General features: G+C 37.0%; 1 protein-coding gene across 1 annotated transcript; it reads left to right on the plus strand.

Annotated features, from left to right (window-relative positions):
- Window positions 1-1,949: 1,949 nt before the first annotated feature.
- On the plus strand, window positions 1,950-3,188 carry LOC114289046 (uncharacterized). The gene is made up of 2 exons (XM_028232682.2): window positions 1,950-2,750; window positions 2,841-3,188. The coding sequence occupies exons 1-2, from the start codon at window positions 1,950-1,952 to the stop codon at window positions 3,186-3,188; spliced, it is 1,149 nt and encodes a 382-aa protein (XP_028088483.2).
- Window positions 3,189-18,598: the final 15,410 nt, after the last annotated feature.

The following is an 18,598-nucleotide window of genomic DNA, read 5'->3' on the forward strand; positions in this document are numbered from 1 at the left end:
TTCTCTAGTTTCAAACCAGAGAAAATTTAAATTTTTTTGAGTTCAAACCAAAGAAAATTGAACAATACAGCGAAAATTAAACAAGGCAGGGAAATTAACCAAAGAAAATTGAATAACATAGAGAAAATTAAACAGGGCAAAGAAAATTACCTAGAGAAAATTGATTAAAACAAAATACTAATAAGTTGTTGTAATTTCCTCACCAAAATACTAAATTTTGTAAATTTACAGCCAACTTCCTAACAAATTTTTATTTTTGATCAACCTTCAAAATCCAAACCCAAATCTCTAATTCACCAACTTAGCAAAATTACTGTGAAAACCCATATTTAAATTATTCTTAAAAGAAAATTAATTAAATAATTAATTAATTAATTAATTTTATTTAGAATCTACCTAAAATATATAATAGTGTAAAAAAAAAAATCAGATTCGGTGGCAGAATATGCCACATGCTAACTTACATGTAAGCTTGGTAAATTTCACCACATCATGACTCTTGGGTGGAGTAGAATTGTGGCAGAGAATAACAAAGAGAGAAAGAGAGAGCTCTGCCTATATATACCCAAAAAGGACTAAGCTTATTCAGTGACTTAACTAAGTTAGAATCTTTTAATTGTAGAATGCCAGGGTCATCAGACATTAACTCTAACGAGGAAAATTCGGTGGAAAACTATGACATAGAATCTGACCCAAGTGAAGAAGTGGAGATGCCTATAGAAGACTATGAACCTGAGCCTAAGCTTGACCCCGAACCTGATTCTGAACTTGAGCCTGAACCTGAGTCTGAAGAAGTTGTACCAAAATACAACCCCCTGGAGGTTATTGTGATTGAGTTAGACACCGAAGATGAGTCTATAGAAGGCAATACCAAGGAGAGCACTGGAGATATGGAAGCCATATTTGAGGGTTAGGATGTGCGAAATGGGTTGCAGATTGGCTCTTTTATATATGTCAGACTTTATCCCCTAGGAGGTTGTGCTTGGAAAGCTGAGAGTTGGGTGGGTGCCTATATCGGACCTATCCAGATTCTAAGACAAGAGACTCCCTGGGTATATCAATTAGGCCTCTTCCCGAATGGTTTCACTGATGGGGTGGGCAACCTTTTTGACTTTTGGAGCCTTCAATATATCATGCCCGACCCAAGCAGAATTGTGAGGACATATGGGTCAGTGGACTTCAGAGACTGGATGACCTATTGGGAGGAGCCGGTGCAGCTGCTAGGGCATCGTGTGTGCGAAACTGCTATCTTCGTGAGGGTGATGTGGCGATTCATGGGGCTTTTCCAAGACACATGGGAGCCGGAAGCCCTTGTGTGGAGAGACTTTCCTTGGCTATTTTAAGGGGTCTTAAGGGAATTATAAACTAGGCTAACCGATTGTTTTGTATACTCACATGTAAAATTGCCTAGTTTAGAATTGTGAGTGTAGGAGTTAACTCGGATTGTAGGGGCTATCTTTTGCCCGTAGTATGTTATTTAATCTTTTCCTTTGTTTTATTTGTATTTTGCTAATTGGAGCTTATCTAATCTAATTAATGAAGTTTTTTTTTTACTATCCTTGCACATAATAATAATAATAATAATAATAATAATAATAATAATAATAAATAAATAAATAAATAAATGAACAAATCACGAATTACTAAAGGAAAAAAAATTCCCATCATGCAGAATGGCTGGACGAACAAGAAATAATAACAACGGTAATGGTGATGGAGTGTCTGATGGCGATGTCGCTCGAATTATACGCACGATTGCTGATAGGGTAGGCAATATACCATCCCGAAACCAAGATCAAAACAAATCGGAAATGATAGCAAAATTTGAAAAGCTACGTCCCCACAAATTCCTTAGTGGATCAAACCCCCATGAAGCTGAAGCTTGGTTAAGACAAATTAAGAAGTTGCTAGATATTTCCGACATCTGAAATGAACAAGATAGAGTGACCATGGCGGCATTTCAAATGGAAGGGGAAGCAGATCATTGGTGGGAAATGATCAAAAGTACTCGACAAGTAGAGACATTAACTTGGAGACAGTTCGAAGATCTATTCATGGAAAAGTATTTTCCTAACTCGCTAAGACAAGAAATGATTCAAGAGTTCCTCCAACTGAAACAAAGAAAAATGTTAGTCGCTCAATATGCGAACCGTTTTGAAGCTCTCTCATGGTACGCTTCAGCCATAGTAGCAAATGAAGAGGATAAGGTTAGGCGATTTGAATGGGGTTTGGACACAGACATTAAAGGAAGATTGATCGCAGTGCAACTGTCCACCTATGCTCAAATGGTGGATCGAGCTTCAATTGTGGAGCGAGAATTAGTAGATTCCAAACGCACTCAAAATCAACGATCAAGGAACAACAACCAACCACGCAGAGGGGGTCCAATCCACAACACTAGAAACCATCATGCACCAGCACCTTATGCTAGAGAGATGCAACAGCAGCAACAAAGGCAAAATCAAGGAAGCCAGCAAGGTGGAAACTTTGTAAATGAGTGGAAAGGAAGATGTGTCAAATGTGGTCAACAGGGGCATCGTCGAAGTGAGTGTCCTCAAGGTGAGGAGTATTTTATGGGTCAGTGTGGGGCACAACAATACAACAAATGCCAACCAGGGCAAGGTTCTAAGCCTACTCAAAATACTCAGACCAACAAGGGGCGGCCACAAGCCTCTAGGAATGTAGGCCGATCAAGAACACAACCACAAGGAACTGGAAACGGAAAGAAACTAGGAGGGACTAACCAACAGGTAGTAGGAAGAATGTATGCTCTTCAAGGAGAAGAGGATGTTGATAACCCATCAGTAATTCAATGTATGTTAATCCTTATGAATTCTTAGGTTAAAGTATTGTTTGATTCTGGAGCTTCGCATTCTTTTATATCCACTGCATGTGTGACAAGTTTGGGTTTGGAACCCGAAACGTTGGAGATAGCTATAAGTGTTGCTTTACCCTTAGGAGGTCAAACCCGAGTAAATCTAGTATGTAAATCTTGTGAGCTAGAAATTTCCGGTTCATATTTGATCTGTGATCTAAGAGTTATGGATATGTCTGATTTTGACGTCATCCTAGGAATGGACTGGTTGTCAGTTCATCGAGCCATTATTGATTGTTACTGTAAGATAGTGACAGCATCCCCCTTAATGGCACGGAAGTTCAATTTAAAGGAGGTAGACAAGATTCTCTAACTCCAACGTGTCGCAAGTCGCGATGGCATGATCAACTAACTGGGTGGTTGGCAAGCTTAATTTTGGAAGACGAAAATCGAAAGGATCCAGGATTACCCCATGTGGTGTGCGAGTATGATAACGTTTTCCCGGATGAATTACTGGGATTACCCCCAAAATGAGATGTAGATTTCACGATTGAGCTTCAACCTGGGACTTCACCGATTTCAATAGCACCACATCATATGGCGCCAACTGAACTTCGAGAATTGAAGGAGCAGTTGCAAGAACTATTGAATAAAAAGTTCATCAGACCAAATACGTCTCCTTAGGGAGCGCCAGCATTATTCGCGAAGAAGAAGGATGGAACCTTAAGATTATGCATCGATTATCGACAACTAAATCAAGTCACCATTAAAAATCAATATCCCTTACCCAGAATTGATGACTTGTTCGATCAATTAAGGGGTTCAAAATGTTTTTCCAAAATTGACCATAGGTCGGGATATCACCAACTTCGTGTCAGAGGAGAAGATATACCCAAAACTGCGTTTCGAACCCGTTATGGCCACTATGAGTTTGTGGTAATGCCATTTGGTTTGACGAATGCGCCTAGGGTATTCATGAGTCTAATGAACAAAATTTTTACCCCCTATTTGGACCAATTTGTGGTAGTATTCATTGACAATATTTTAATATACTCACGATCGGAGAAAGACCACTAGCAACATCTAGGAACCGTTTTGCAAATTCTAAGAGAGAACCAATTATATGCTAAAGCTAGCAAATGTGAATTTTAGTTGAAGGAAGTAAAATTCTTAGGTCATGTTGTGTCTGAATCAGGAATATCAGTGGATGCTGCTAAAGTAGAAGCAGTAATGGGGTGGAAACAACCTAAGAATACGTTTGAGATTCGTAGTTTCTTGGGATTAGCAGGTTATTATAGGAGATTCATTCAAGATTTCTCCAAATTAGCCAAGCTGATGACACGCCTAACATAAAAATGAGTAAAGTTTGAATGGAATGAAACGTGTGAGCAGTCATTTCAAGAACTCAAGAAAAGACTGACAAGCGCTCCTATATTAATCATAACCGAACGTGACGTTGGGTACACTGTTTATTGTGATGCCTCTAAAGAAGGGTTAGGTAGTGTGTTAATGCAAAACGGGAAGGTAGTAGCTTACGAATCAAGACAATTGAAGAATCATGAGAAAAATTATCCTACTCACGATCTGGAGTTGGAGGCTATGGTCTATGCACTTAAGACTTGGCGACATTACCTTTATGGCGAAAAATTTGAGATATTTACCGACCACAAAAGCTTGAAGTATTTGTTCACATAGAGAGATTTGAGCATGAGGCAGAGACGCTGGATGGAGTACCTTGAAGATTACCAATTCACCTTGTCATATCATCCCGGGAAGGCTAATGTTGTAGCAAATGTACTAAGTCGAAAGACAAGAGAGATTGTAGCCAGCATATCAATTAAAGAATGGGAAATGGTAAGCACCGTGAGTGGGTTTAAGTTACAACCAGAGACTCAGAATGGGAAGGGTAGGTTGTTTACAATAGTTACAACACCCCAACTTCTTACCAAAGTGTTGGAAGCCCAAAGATTTGATCAGGAGACCGACTTCATCAAGGCCCGATTAGTGTTCGGGGAATCTTCACCAGATTGGACGCTCTATCAAAATGGTAGTTTAAGGTATCTAGTTAGAATCTTTGTGCCAAACATCGAACAATTAAGAAAGGAAGTACTTAAAGAATTTCATCATTCGGTTTTTGCGGTTCATCTGGGAGGAAACAAGATGTACCAGCATCTTAAGCGATAGTATTGGTGGAGTGGAATGAAGAAGGACGTTGTTCAATTCGTATCTAAGTGCTTGACATGTCAGCAAGTGAAGGCAGAACATCAAAAGCTGGCAGGGAAACTCCAACTTTTACCAATACCTAAGTGGAAATGGGAACACATAACAATGGATTTTGTAACGGGATTACCCCGGTCGCCGCAGGGCCATGATGCCATTTGGGTGGTGGTTGATCGGTTAACTAAGACGACACATTTCCTACCAATAGGACCAGTAGGCACACTCGAATCTTTAAGTCGATTATTTATTTGAGAAATCATTAGATTGCACGGAGTACCAATCTCAATAGTGTCAGATCGTGATTCTCGTTTTACGTCACAATTCTAGCAAAGTCTGCAAAAAGCCTTGGGTACAGAGTTGTGTTTTAGTACAGCTTTTCACCCTCAAACTGACGGTCAATCAAAAAGAACAATTCAGACTTTAGAAGACATGCTTCGAGCCTGTGTGATGGACTTTAAGGGTAGTTGGGAGAAACACTTACCACTAGTAGAATTCTCTTACAATAACAGTTTTCAAGCAAGTATTGGTATGGCACCGTATGAAGCTTTGTACAGACGGCCTTGCCGGTCACCAATATGTTGGACAGAAGTTAGAGAAGCACCTCTTTTAGGGCCAGAGTTAGTTCAAGAAACTACCGAGAACGTGAAACTAATTAGCCAAAGGCTTGAGACCGCTCAGAGTAGGCAGAAAAGCCATGCAGATCAAAGGAGAAGACCTTTAGCATTTAAAGTTGGAGATCATGTGTTTCTGAAAATACAGCCTCGCCGAGGAGTTGTTCGTTTCAAAAAGAAGGGAAAGTTGTCACCTCACTTCATTGGGCCTTTGGAAATCTTGGACAAAATAGGAGAAGTGGCATATCGTTTGGCTCTACCACCTTAAATGGCTGGAGTACATAATGTTTTTCACGTCTCTATGCTACGGAAATACAAGCCACACTCTTCTCACATCATCAATTGGGAGGAAATTAATCTTGATGAAGACGTGACATTTGAAGAAAAGCCTATCAAAATTTTAGATTGTTGCGAGAAGAAATTGTGAGGTAAAACTATACCATTGGTTCGAGTTCTCTGGAGACATCGTGGGATGGAAGAGTCAACATGGGAGCGAGAAGATATGATACGTGCCAATTACCCTCAACTTTTCGAGTCTAAAGGTACAAATTAATTTCGAGGAGGAAATTTTTTTTAGGAGGGTAGATTGTGAAAACCCATATTTAAATTATTCTTAAAAGAAAATAAATAAATTAATTAATTAATTAATTTTATTCAGAATCTATCTAAAATATATAACAGTGAAAAAAAAAATCAGATTCGGTGGCAGAATATGCCACATGCTAACTTGCATGTAAACTTGGTAAATTTCACCACATCATGACTCTTGGGTGGAGTAGAATTGTGGCAGAGAATAACAAAGAGAGAGAGAGAGAGAGAGAGAGCTCTACCTATATATACCCAAGAAGGACTAAGCTTATTCTCACATACAAACAAAAAAAGGCAGAAGTATATACGAGTGAGGAGAGATTCAGTAGAAGGAAAAGAAGAGGGAAAGGTTAAGGAAGCAAAAATTTTCTACCATTTTGTCACCCATTTGAATCCTACTATTAAGTAAAAAAACCCTCTCAACCCTCTCATTTCTTTTTATTAGTGAAGTTTTCAGATTATGTCCTTGTGATTTAAATGACTACTCATAAATAGAAATTTTATATATATGTGTAGGAATTTTGTGATGTGTTTATCAAGTGTTTCAAGATGTTGATAGTCTTAAAATCATCTTATTATTGTAAAGAAATAGGCTTACATGTGTAGTTTATACATTTAAAGAGAAGATTGAAAATAATTAATTTGTTTTAAATCTGCCAGAATGTTGCCCGAATTTTTAGACAATTTTATACTCACAATTTCGAAATGATTTCTTCTACAAAGTTTTTGATAATGATGTCTAGTTCATCCAGGAATTTTGGCAACAATTTTTGAGCTTTCTACAAATTTATACAAAATTTTAACTAAATCTGAAACTGTGTTGAAAATAATCTGTTTTGAATCTGCCAGAATGTTGCCCGAATTTTTAGACAATTTTATACTCAAAATTTTGAGATGATTCTTCTAAAAAGTAGTTGATAATGATGTCTAGTTTATCCAGGAATTTTGGCAACAATTTTTGAGTTTTCTACGAATTTATACAAAGTTTTAACTAAATCTGAAACTGTAAGACAGATTTTATTATATATTTGAACATTTATTTAAAATTCTATACTAAGCCAAATCTGGTAATTTCTAACTAAACGATGAAATTTGAGAAGTCTAGTTTCATGATAAATTTTTAGATTATGGATTTGATCTATAAAATTAAGCATGGAATTAATGTAAGGAAATGTGACAAACCTATGTCATAAAGATTGCTAGAAATTTTACAGGATTATTTACATCTTATTTTTCTAAAATTCTTTCTGAAAAGTGACCTAAACATCCCTATTGAGTATTCTGTTCAATTGCACGAATTTTAGGATTGTGTAAATAATTTATTTAAAATTTTAATATCTAAGTTATTATGTTCATACCATGGTTTAAATTAATTGTCTGTTAAATTTTGGACATTGAATTATTATTGTGTGACATGTATAATGTTTTATGTTGGGATTTTTTTTTTTTTTTTTTTGTTGGTATAACATTATTGGTGATTGAGATTTGAATAATTTGTGTTCAATACATATAAAGTTACTGATAAAGGATTAATACCGGGTATTCAAGGTGAGCCCTGGTATTTAATAATTTTTAAGCAAATTGTGTCTCGTAACCCTAAGATGGCACAGGGATTATTTGAACCCTTATCGGTATTTGGTTTTGGAATAAGGGTAGATGTGCGGGTGGCACGCAGGGAAGTTATGTACCCCTGGCAGACCGTTCCCTTGGGGCAGACCGCGGATGTCACGGCTTGGTGTAGACGTCCCCGAACGCCCCGGGAGGATGAGTCCCGTTCTGTTCATTTGTGGGTTCACTACAGTTCAGGACTCTCAAATTGTCACGGTTCTTAATCTAAACCAAAGAGTCCAAATCTGGCAAATCGTTTTGAGAAAAACAGATTTTTAGAAAAGAAGTGCCAAACATGGACTGCTTTGCCAGATACAGAGTCGCCACCTAAATATTTTATTTTTGGGGAAATTTAGGAAACCCTAACTCTTTGCCTGAGGCCACGTGTCCGTCACCACCAAAGTTGCCTCGACTCGAGAACTTGGGTACGATTGGGGAAGGTCAGCTATGAGCACCCCCTCTCGCCCGATCAAAGATCGGCCTCTACTAACCATGATATCTTGTTTTGAAAACATTACATGTTCTTATTCCGGTTATTAGCCTAGATTTACTATGTTATGCGCACAGCAAACAAGTATAGACTGGGTTGCCTAAATTAGAATAAAACATTTCATGTTTGTTTGTTTGAAAATGGTTTGATGGTGCTACCCGCAAGTAGGCTAAGACATGAATTTTGCCACCCTCAAGTGGGCCTTAGAAAATATGGTTTTGCCACTTCCAAGTGGGCTTAAAACTCGCATTTAATGCATTGTTCCAATTCAAATAACCCAACCTCCACCCACAGGCATTCAGGCAGTTATATCACATAAGCAGCTAGCCTCATGGTAATTATGCTATCATGGCAGCATTCACACACATGTGGCATGCTAAAGTATAAAAAGCTTACCTAGTACTCCAAGCCAAAACAGAAACTAGTTAGTAATCATATGCATGATCCTAGTTCGTGTTAAAAATGGCTAATGCAACACATGCAAAGATGCGATCTAGACAGGCTCGACTACTCTAAACGTGGCATGTGAAATGCAACAAATAACATGTATTCAATTTGGGATTGAAATACAATGCAGTTAGCATGATGCGCTGAGCCCGGTGCATGCAAGACAAATGTATGAACGCACGCATGCATAGCATAAGGTATGCTAATTTAAATATGCCCTAATACTAACCATTAAAAGCAGGTAAATAAAAGGGAAGAAAGGCGCGGGATTGGAAGACATACACATACTCACGCACACTTATTACACAATTTCCCTCGCTCGGAGGGTCCGAATAAATATTACACAACCAAATGAATACTACTAAATTAATTATTACAGAACTTCTAATTAATTAAGAAATGAAATGCAAAAGAAAGATGGCCGCAGCCCTGTCTCGGGATGCGTGAATGATGCATGCTCGATCCGCCTTGCCCGGAAACCCGTACCATGCCACTGTTGCCTCTGTTTACACTGTCTCACCCCTCTGAAAATTATGAAAGTCTCCAGAACTGCTTTGAGCTTCCTTTTGAGTGCTGTGGAGTGCCACCGGCCAAAGAAAAAGGCCACCGGCCATGGGAATAAGGTTATCGGCCAAAGATGGTGTCATCGGCTGGGCACTGATGGCCGGTCGGCACTAAAGATGGCCGGTCGGTACTCGGGCCAGCAGCAGAGGGCAAGCAGTGTATGGCATGGAATTTTCAAGCAAATATGTGCATGGTCACTCTTCCTATCATGCTAAGGACTCAAGGGAGTGCAGCTCTTGGTACTCGGGCCACCAGTCACGCATTTCAATGCGTGATGGCCAAAGGTACCAAGTTTGCAACTTAATGTAAATGCATGCAACAAACAAATGAATGCTAACACCCTATCATGTTGAGATCAAGGGCATCGGCGACCGAGGGTTAAGACGTGTCTCGTCACTTTAAGTACAAATACTCCTCAATTCTCAAGCTTGGTTTGACACCCCAAACTAAGCAAAATGTAATGCAAGTATGCAATGTACCTCACATATGCAACATGGGTCAAATATGCAACATGAAGCTAAGTAAGCAAGGCATGCCAAATGCAATGCAAACTAAACATGCCAATGTGTAATGTAGTAAACATGGACAAATATGCAATGGGACTAGCATGTGGCAACACATAATGAGCCAAATATGCAACAAGCATATGACAAACATGTAATGGTGGACTTAAACCATAAAGGACAGACCTCAGCCTTGCCATAAACAGTGGCCAAAAGTGCCAAAAATGGTGGACAAGTGCTCATGCAAACATGCACACCAACGAGCCAAAAAGCCAAGCATGGAAGGCTACTCTCAAGAACACTCAGAGGTGGAAAGCATGGACATTAAACACTCATGTTAACTTCTAAAAAAAAAAACATGTGAATGATGATGCCAAATCATGCTAGGGAATAGATGCAAAATGAAAGGCATTCAAGGCCACAAATGGGAGCATTACTCAACACCTACCCCAAGCAAGCATGGTATGAGCTATACAACCAAAAACAGAGTTTTAATGCACCAAAATAAGTCCCAAAACCCCCTGATATGGCAGCTAAGAGACACAAAACAAGAGGCATGTACAAAAGGCCATACATGGAGCATAGGATCATGTCTCTCCAAAGCATTGAAAGGATAACAAAATGCAAACATGCAAGCATAAAACGTGGACTGAAATGACGTAATAAGTGATTCCAAATCACTAAAATAGCCAAGATAGTGCATGCTAATAACTCACACACCCGATGCCAACATGCTAGAATGCAAAGGGGTTATACAAAGCATGAAATGCATGACCAAATCAACACCCAACAGACCTCAAGCATGGCAAAATATGACTAAAAGCTTCACAAAGTTAGGCAAAGATGTGCAAGCATGATGGTCTAATGGCAAGATGCATTTCTAGGCAAAATGGGGGAATACAAAGCAAGTGTATTAAGCATGAGAGGGGCCATTAATCCAACCAAAAACAGAGGCATATTATGACCTAATGACACCCAAAAACCTCTGAAATGGAGCCAAAGACACCCAAGCACATATGTTACCTTTATGAGTCAAAAACATGGACAAATGGGACACAAAGGGGAGAGGGGTGTCCCTCCCCTTTGCAAGACTTCAAACGCCCTTCTTCACCACTAAAAATCCACTGGATTTCAGTGGTGAGAAGGCTAATACACCAAAGTAACCAAAGCTTAACAATGGAGGCACAAAAAGGGCCAAACAAGGCCTTAGAGGGGGAGGTCGACCCCCAACATCAAAACAACCTTAATGAAGTATCTTAAGCATGCAAATACAAGACTTTTTTTTAGTTATACACAAAGTCTAAATCAGTAAGCAAGATAGGTTAAAGACTAGTGCAAGATTGGGGAATCTAAAGCAAAAGTGTTACCCTTGAAGAACACCTCAAGAACAGCAAGCTCAGGCTCCTTCTTCTGATCAAAACCAATCCAAAACCTCAAGAACAAACTCTCAAAGCCTCCAAAGTCGAAGTATGGTGTAATAGTAGGTGACTTAGTGCAAAACTAAGGTCAAAACACACTTTTGGGGCCTCTAACACACACAAAAGGAGAAAGGAAGATGTAGAGAGAGAAGGTGATATATATCAGAATATATATGTAAGCTCTGGTTTTTTGCTCAACCCCCACAAAAGAGAGGGGAGGTCTCTTTATATAGACAATGGAAAAGGCTAAGCTTCCAAGGGAAGCCAACAAAGGGGTCAAGGTTTCCTAAAGAAGCCAAGGCAAAAGGGCCAAGGCTTCCTTAGGAAGTTGGGATAGGTGTCCAAGCTTCTTGAGGAAGCTAAGACAAAGGTCCAAGCTTCCTCAAGAAGCTAGACCAAAAAGGTGCAAAAGAAGCAAAACAGCCACACTCGTGTATGGAGAGGAGGGTCTGTGCATTCCAGCTGGCACAGCTGGCTTGCACCATGCCTGAAAAAGGCAAAAATGTGGCACCGGCCAGAAAAGGAGGCCATCGACCAAACAGATGGTCGGCCGACCACACTAAGTGCCGACCGGCCAATGGTATATTTCACCAATGGCAAACACAACCGATGGCCTCAAGCCATGGCCGGTGGGTATCAGGGGTAGCTATCAAGCTACTATCTATCCTTAAGTGCAAAAACAAACAAGTCGTTGGTGTAAAACCAAGCATAGAACAAGCAAGTCGAGAGATCCTGAGGCAAGGCTCGTAGCCAAGACCTCCAGAAACTCAAAATAAACACGAACATGGATGATCACCGAGTGTTCAAGCGGTAACGTCCAAGTCTTGAGGACGGTCAAAAATGGGGTATCTACACTTGGGTATATAACTCCGGGCGTGGGCATCTTTGGTAGTTCTTGAATATTTGACCAAGGGGGGGTTTCCAAATTAACCATGGCCATGACTTAGTGGTTGGTAAGTTAAACCTCTTTGGTGAGATTTCAAGGGTCACCTAAGTTATTAAAATTATTTGAATTATTTTAATAGCTGTAATTTATTATATTATTATCTCGTGTTTATAATCTCATTATTTTCTCTCGAAAAGAATGGTAGGTTGCTTATGCTTTCTTACTGTTTTGCAAAACTCATGGCATATATTTTGTTGTCCTAGCGTTTCATGCCAGATTACGTCGAAGAAGGGACTGAGGCTGAAATTTGAGCAGCTACTAATATCGAACCTTGGCTAACTTTGAGTCAAGATTTTATCAAAATAAAGTCCTGTTATCTCTTGTAATAGTATTTAACAATGTTGTGACGTTGTGTGTGAACTTGTAGTTTTATTTTGTTGTTGGACTTTGGCTATTTAAGAATTTAAAACTTCTTAATTAGTAGTTAAAATTTTATCTAATAAGTTATTGTTATTTAAATCTTATGACGTTTCAAAAAAAAAATTGGGCGTCAAAATTACACAGCAAAACTGTAATACAAAATCAGAACTTCAACCCATTTCTTAACCAAAATAGCACTAAAATTTGTGAATTTAGAGCCTAATTTCTCAAAAAAAATAAAAAATAAAAAAGAATTTATCTAGGTTCAAATCAGAGAAAATTGAAATTTCTCTGAGTTCAAACCAGAGAAATTCAGAGAAAATTGAAATTTCTCTCACTTCGTTCACAAATTTCTCTTGTAATTTTGAGTGCTTCATTGCAGGCTTTTCCCGCACAATTCTTCAACGAACAGAGGCGGTCCTCCGTTGCGACTACATTGATATGGTAATAGAGTAATCAGCAACATAAATTCTATCACTTGCCACTTGTTTGGCTGATAAGATAACAAAGAGCGGAAGAAAGAAAATTAAAATTAAAAAAAAAAACTGTGAATTTTGTTGTAATGTATACTAATTAATTTGACAACTATAGAATTCTCTTAAGAACTCATAATTTATAAATTTAATTTTCTTTCGATTTCTTAGCAGTCAATCAAAGAAATTAAAATAGATTACAACAGTAGAGAGAGAGAGAGATTTACAGAGAGATTTCTGTAAACAAAGCTAAAGAAATTTGTGAACAAAGTCAGAAATTTCAATTTTCTCTAAATTTCTCTTTGAACTCAGAGAAACTTTAATTTTCTCTGGTTTGAACCCAGAGAAATTCTCTGCACATAATTACCGATGTCGCGATTATTGACAGGTTGAACCTTGTGAATCTGATATCTGTAATCAATTACAGAGAACAAATCATTGACTAGTTGGCAAGAAAATGAAAAGGAAATTTTTAAATTTTAAATTTTGGTTTCACAATTTTTGTTTAGTTGAACCCAAATATATATCCATCATAATTTTCAGTCTTTGTTTTTCTTTGGTTTCTTGGAAACCAAATAAATTATCAACTAACTTGAATAAAATAGTAATTATAGTAAATTTAACCCATTGAACTGTGATAATGGCCTGTGCAATGTGTGGACGAGTGAAGCCCTGAATTGGTTATAGATGTCCAAGTTTAAAGAGAGGGTAGAAGTAATCAATGAAGCATATCGCATTCAAGGATAGCATTCTTCATTACAGAGCATTCAATATCCGAAGGTCCATTATCCTAAGCCGAAGTGGATTCGTGACAAGTCTTCGTCTTTCCTATTCAACACCACCCAATCACATACTAAACCTAACAGTACATATATATATATAGAGAGTGAGAGAGAGAAAGAGATTCACTATGAATTCAGTGACAGAGAATTTCTTACGCCTCATCTTCCAAGCAAGCATAAGACAACAGATCGCAAAAAACTTTATGTTCTTGTTCGGATTTCCCTCTATCGGCTAAATCAAGAATTGAAATCAAATCAAATATTCAATCAAAAACACATTAAATCAAATCAAATTGCTCAAAGTGGATAGATTTTACTGTTGGAAATTTGGTTTTTTTTAGGCTTATTTTGGGCCAATTTTAAGCCCAAATTTGAGTGGAGTCCACACGTCTTTTGAGGTGAGCCCAAAGAGGTGACGTGTTCCTCGTGGCACGGCAAGTGACACGGTGAAGATAGTTCATCAAAACCATTTTATGAGTGAATAGGAACTTGACGTCGTTTTCGGGTTCGTGGAATGGACTATTAAAAAGGTAAAATATGGGTTTCTTTGAAATGGTTATCCCATATTGGAAACTTAAGAGGACTTATATGTGTATATAAGTTCTATGTGGCAACACTTGGGTTGGGCCTCAAGGGGCACTCCAAGTTTGTAGAAGGGAGGAGTTATGGACGTATTGAACCTTGGCTCAAACCACTACACATGCGCCGCCACTGCCAGCCGAGCCGTGCCAGGTGTGGGTTATGGGTTGGGTCTGTTCTAACTTTAATTTTTAAGACAAAATTTTATTTAAATTTTTAAAATTCTTGCGAGAAAATTATTTGAATTTCTAAACGAAATTAAATTAATTTTTTGCTGTCTAAATAGTCCCTTGTTCAGTCCATTTCCAGCAATCTTAAAACTACCCAGACAAATTTAAACTACCGGGCAGTTATTTGTTGAAATTGTCATCAGATCTGTTTGAAATTCAAACTGTATCCTTCCAGTTTGAATTTGCACCTATTCAGTTCAAATAACCTACCTGTTCGGGCCTATCATTTGCCTATAAATACCAGCCATTTCCAACAGTCTTTTACGTTCGAAAAATTCATTTGGTTGCTGTCCAGATTTTTTTTTTGCATATATTCAACATATTATTTTAGGAAAATTTCTGAGAGTATTAAACACAAGGTTTTGTTCACCGTACAAATTGTTTGAAGTGTTATTACAATTTGTGAAGATCATTGTATCTTGGGAGATAGACGCCATTTTTCTATAAGTACCGTAGCGGGGGCGAATCTGTCTTAAAGACAAAGTGTCACACACTCGACTTAATCTTTTAAATATTTTTCTGGTTCATTAAATTCTGTAAGTGATTTATTTTTCTTTATTTGATTTGGTTTCAAATTATTTATTTTACACAGAAGATTGTTACAACATTTACTAGTATATTTGAATTCCTCGACAAGAATCGATCAACGTAATTCATAGCAATGTAGGGCAACAAAATTAGATCAACAAATCTAGAGATAGATAGAGAGAGAGAGAGAGAGAGAGAGAGAAATACCGGTTTGTCTTTGTCGGAGATTGAGTGTCATGGTTGAGAGCGTCAAATTTCTCTATGATATATGGGTGTGGGATTGAAGGACCTTAAGCATTAAAAAATAATATTGTGAATTTCTTACATTACCAAAAATTTGAGAAGGGCCGTAGACAAATTTTCCCTAATAATAAAGGATTTAGCATTTTAAATTAATTTATGTTTTCTTATCATTTTCCTTTTGTTTTTTTCTTCATAATGTTTTCTTATCATTTTCCTTTTGTTTTTTTCTTCAGAAATGGAAGAATTAGGAAAATGTTCTTCATTAGAATGTTCATAGTAGTTTAAAAGTAGAAGTCCTTGGAATTTGAAATTTTAGAAGGATAAGAATAAAAATAAAATAACATAGAGAGAGAGAGAGAGCACGAAAATTAAAGAAAAAATTTATTTTTGTTCAAAATTATTTCATATGAAAAATATTTTATATCAAAACAAATACAACCTAAAAAAAAATCCCAACAAATATAATGCTATAAAATTGAACCAACAAGGACTCTTTTTGGGCCTTTTAGATTGGAACTTATTAGGTGATTTTATTTACATCCAAATAATAATTTAGTACGTCTAATTAAAATTTTAGAATTTTAATTTTTATTATATCTTAATATAAATTTTTTAATATGCATAATACAAATTAAATCCTAAAATAATTTTTTATTTTATTTTAAATATTTTATTTTCTTGGCAATTAACGCATACTCTTTGCAGACCCCATTGATATATATTTACCAGAAATTTAGAAAGCAGTCATAGGTGTTATTCATACATATAAACTAGATCAAAAGCAAGATAACTAGTACAACTAAAACCATTGAGATTCAAAACAGGAGTTATAAATGAATAATAAAGAGGGCTTTCATTGGGATTGCGTATATAATACAAAATGTCTCTTCAATTTTTATATATCATATCTATTTTAATATATAAAATGGGGTGCCTCTATTTACACACCATATTTGGTCTCAAGGTACACCATTTAATTAGTTGTTTTTTATTACAATAATGACTTTATCTAAAATGACCAAAATGACCACAACTAAATACACACCGTAATTGAATACACATCCAAATTCTAACCCTAGCCACCACTACAAAGAATCCGAGCAACGGAGCATAAAATAGGTTTTTAATTCAAGTACTCAAAAACAGAAGCAATCTGCACAAACCCACAAATTTCAATCAAAAAAACAAAAAACCCAGAACATTGAACACAAATGAGTGAAAAAAAAAAAGAAAAAAAGAATTGGGTTTGGAAGCTCACAGCGGCAATTGTAGTGATAGCAGAGGCAAGCAAAGTAGATGAAGAAGGGGATCTGAAAGCTCTGTTGCAAAGCACACTGAGAAGCTTCGTCTCGAGCCCAAGGAGGAGGCTCGTCCGAGTAGTTTTTGTTGCAATGAGGAGTGATGGTGTGGGACAACATGGGTTGAGTTTGATTGAACCATAGATTGATGAATTAGAGGCATGGAGAGAGGATGATCAGGCTAATGCAACCATGGATTTGAGAGAGTGTGATTAGATTTAGAAGAGAAAAATTCAAAAACACATTCTCTACATGAGTTTTTTTTTTTTGTTTTTTTTGTTTTTTTTTTGAATTTGAGGTGTGTACTAAGTGGTGTGGAACTAAGGGTAAAAATGGAAAGTTGGAGTGTGTGTTGAGAAAAATTATGTTTTTTTAAATTATTAAAGGTGTGAACTGAGTAATGGTGTGTTTTGAGACCAAATGTAGTGTGTAAATAGAAGCACCCTATAAGATGAAGGTTAGAGTTAGTATTGACACTTTGTGACATTTTGAGTATTTCAAAAATGCCCTTCTAGCATAATTAAAAATATAAAATTATGCAATGAGGAGCATCAGCATCAAACTAGTTAAAATAATTTTTTAGCTAAATTAGTGATATTGTTCATAAAAAATGAACTGCATCAGTCTCGCTACTATTCATCGCTAATATACAAGTGCTATAGTACCTCGCTACAACAAGCGAGGTACTGTTCATCGCTACAACACGGAGATTAGTATTACCGGATGTCCGCCTGGAAGTCCGGCCGGTCAACTGGCCAACAGCCATTTTTATTTTATTTTATTGCATTTTTGAAGAATTATTTGGTTGGTAACTTATCAATCTAATAAAAAAAGAAAGAATAATAAATATAATAAGAAAATAATATTTTAATAAAGTTAAGTTAGAATAGAGAGTTTGATGCAGTAAGTAAGTGACTAGCTAAAATAGTGAAATAGCTTTTTTAGCTAAAATTTGACTAAGAATTTGAAGAAGCTGATGCTCTTACAAAGGTTTGATCCATAAACTTTGGTTTGAAAAATAACATATTTACCATTTGAACAACAGAATATTTATATACTTTTCTTTATTTTTATTTTTATAATAATATGGATAAATTACACTGACCTCCCCTGAGGTTTACCTTAATTACAGGGACCTTCCCTACAATTTCAAAAATTACGCAGACCTCCCCTGCTTTTGAAACTAATATACAGATTCCCCCCCGTTGTTGACTTGACGTTAATAAAGTAACAAAATCAGTGACATCAGCCTCCATAAATCTATAAATGGCCAAAATACCCTTGGCATCCTGTATAAAACAATACACTCCTTTGCTTACAATTTCCCTCCAATTCCCAGAGCATTTGTTAAGTTTCCCTCCAAAGTCTCTCTCTCTCTACAACATTGCTTGACATGGATGAAGATTTCGTGTGAGCTCTCTCTCTCTTTCTCTCTCCTAGTTTTGTGTATGTTATTTATAGGTGAACTATGTAATTTTTTTTTTTTTTTTTTATGCATGCACAAGTTCAGTGATATGGCCTCATCAAACAATGGAAGCAACATACTAAAATATAGAAGCAAAACATGTTTGTGTGATGAAAAAGTAGCTACCAAGGTGACACAATCTGAAAGAAACAAAAACAAAGGAAAGTTGTACTATGCTTGTGCAGAAAAAAAATGCAAATTCTGGGATTGGTGCAAACCTGTTAACTCAACTGATGAAGCTATCGATACTGTTCAAAGGCCACTACCTCAAGGCAATTTCAAGGATGTGCACACAAGAGTGCAAGTAGTTGAAGACAACCAAGGATATATGAAGCTACTGATAGTCATAAGTATAGTGATAAGTCTGTTTGCCCTGTTTGTTGCCATTATGAAGTAACCTATTTAGCATATGTAAAGCTTGTTCTATGGA

This window comes from Camellia sinensis, chromosome 1 (assembly GCF_055761805.1).
Source record: "Camellia sinensis isolate YWXY chromosome 1, ASM5576180v1, whole genome shotgun sequence".
Taxonomy (NCBI): Eukaryota; Viridiplantae; Streptophyta; class Magnoliopsida; order Ericales; family Theaceae; genus Camellia; species Camellia sinensis.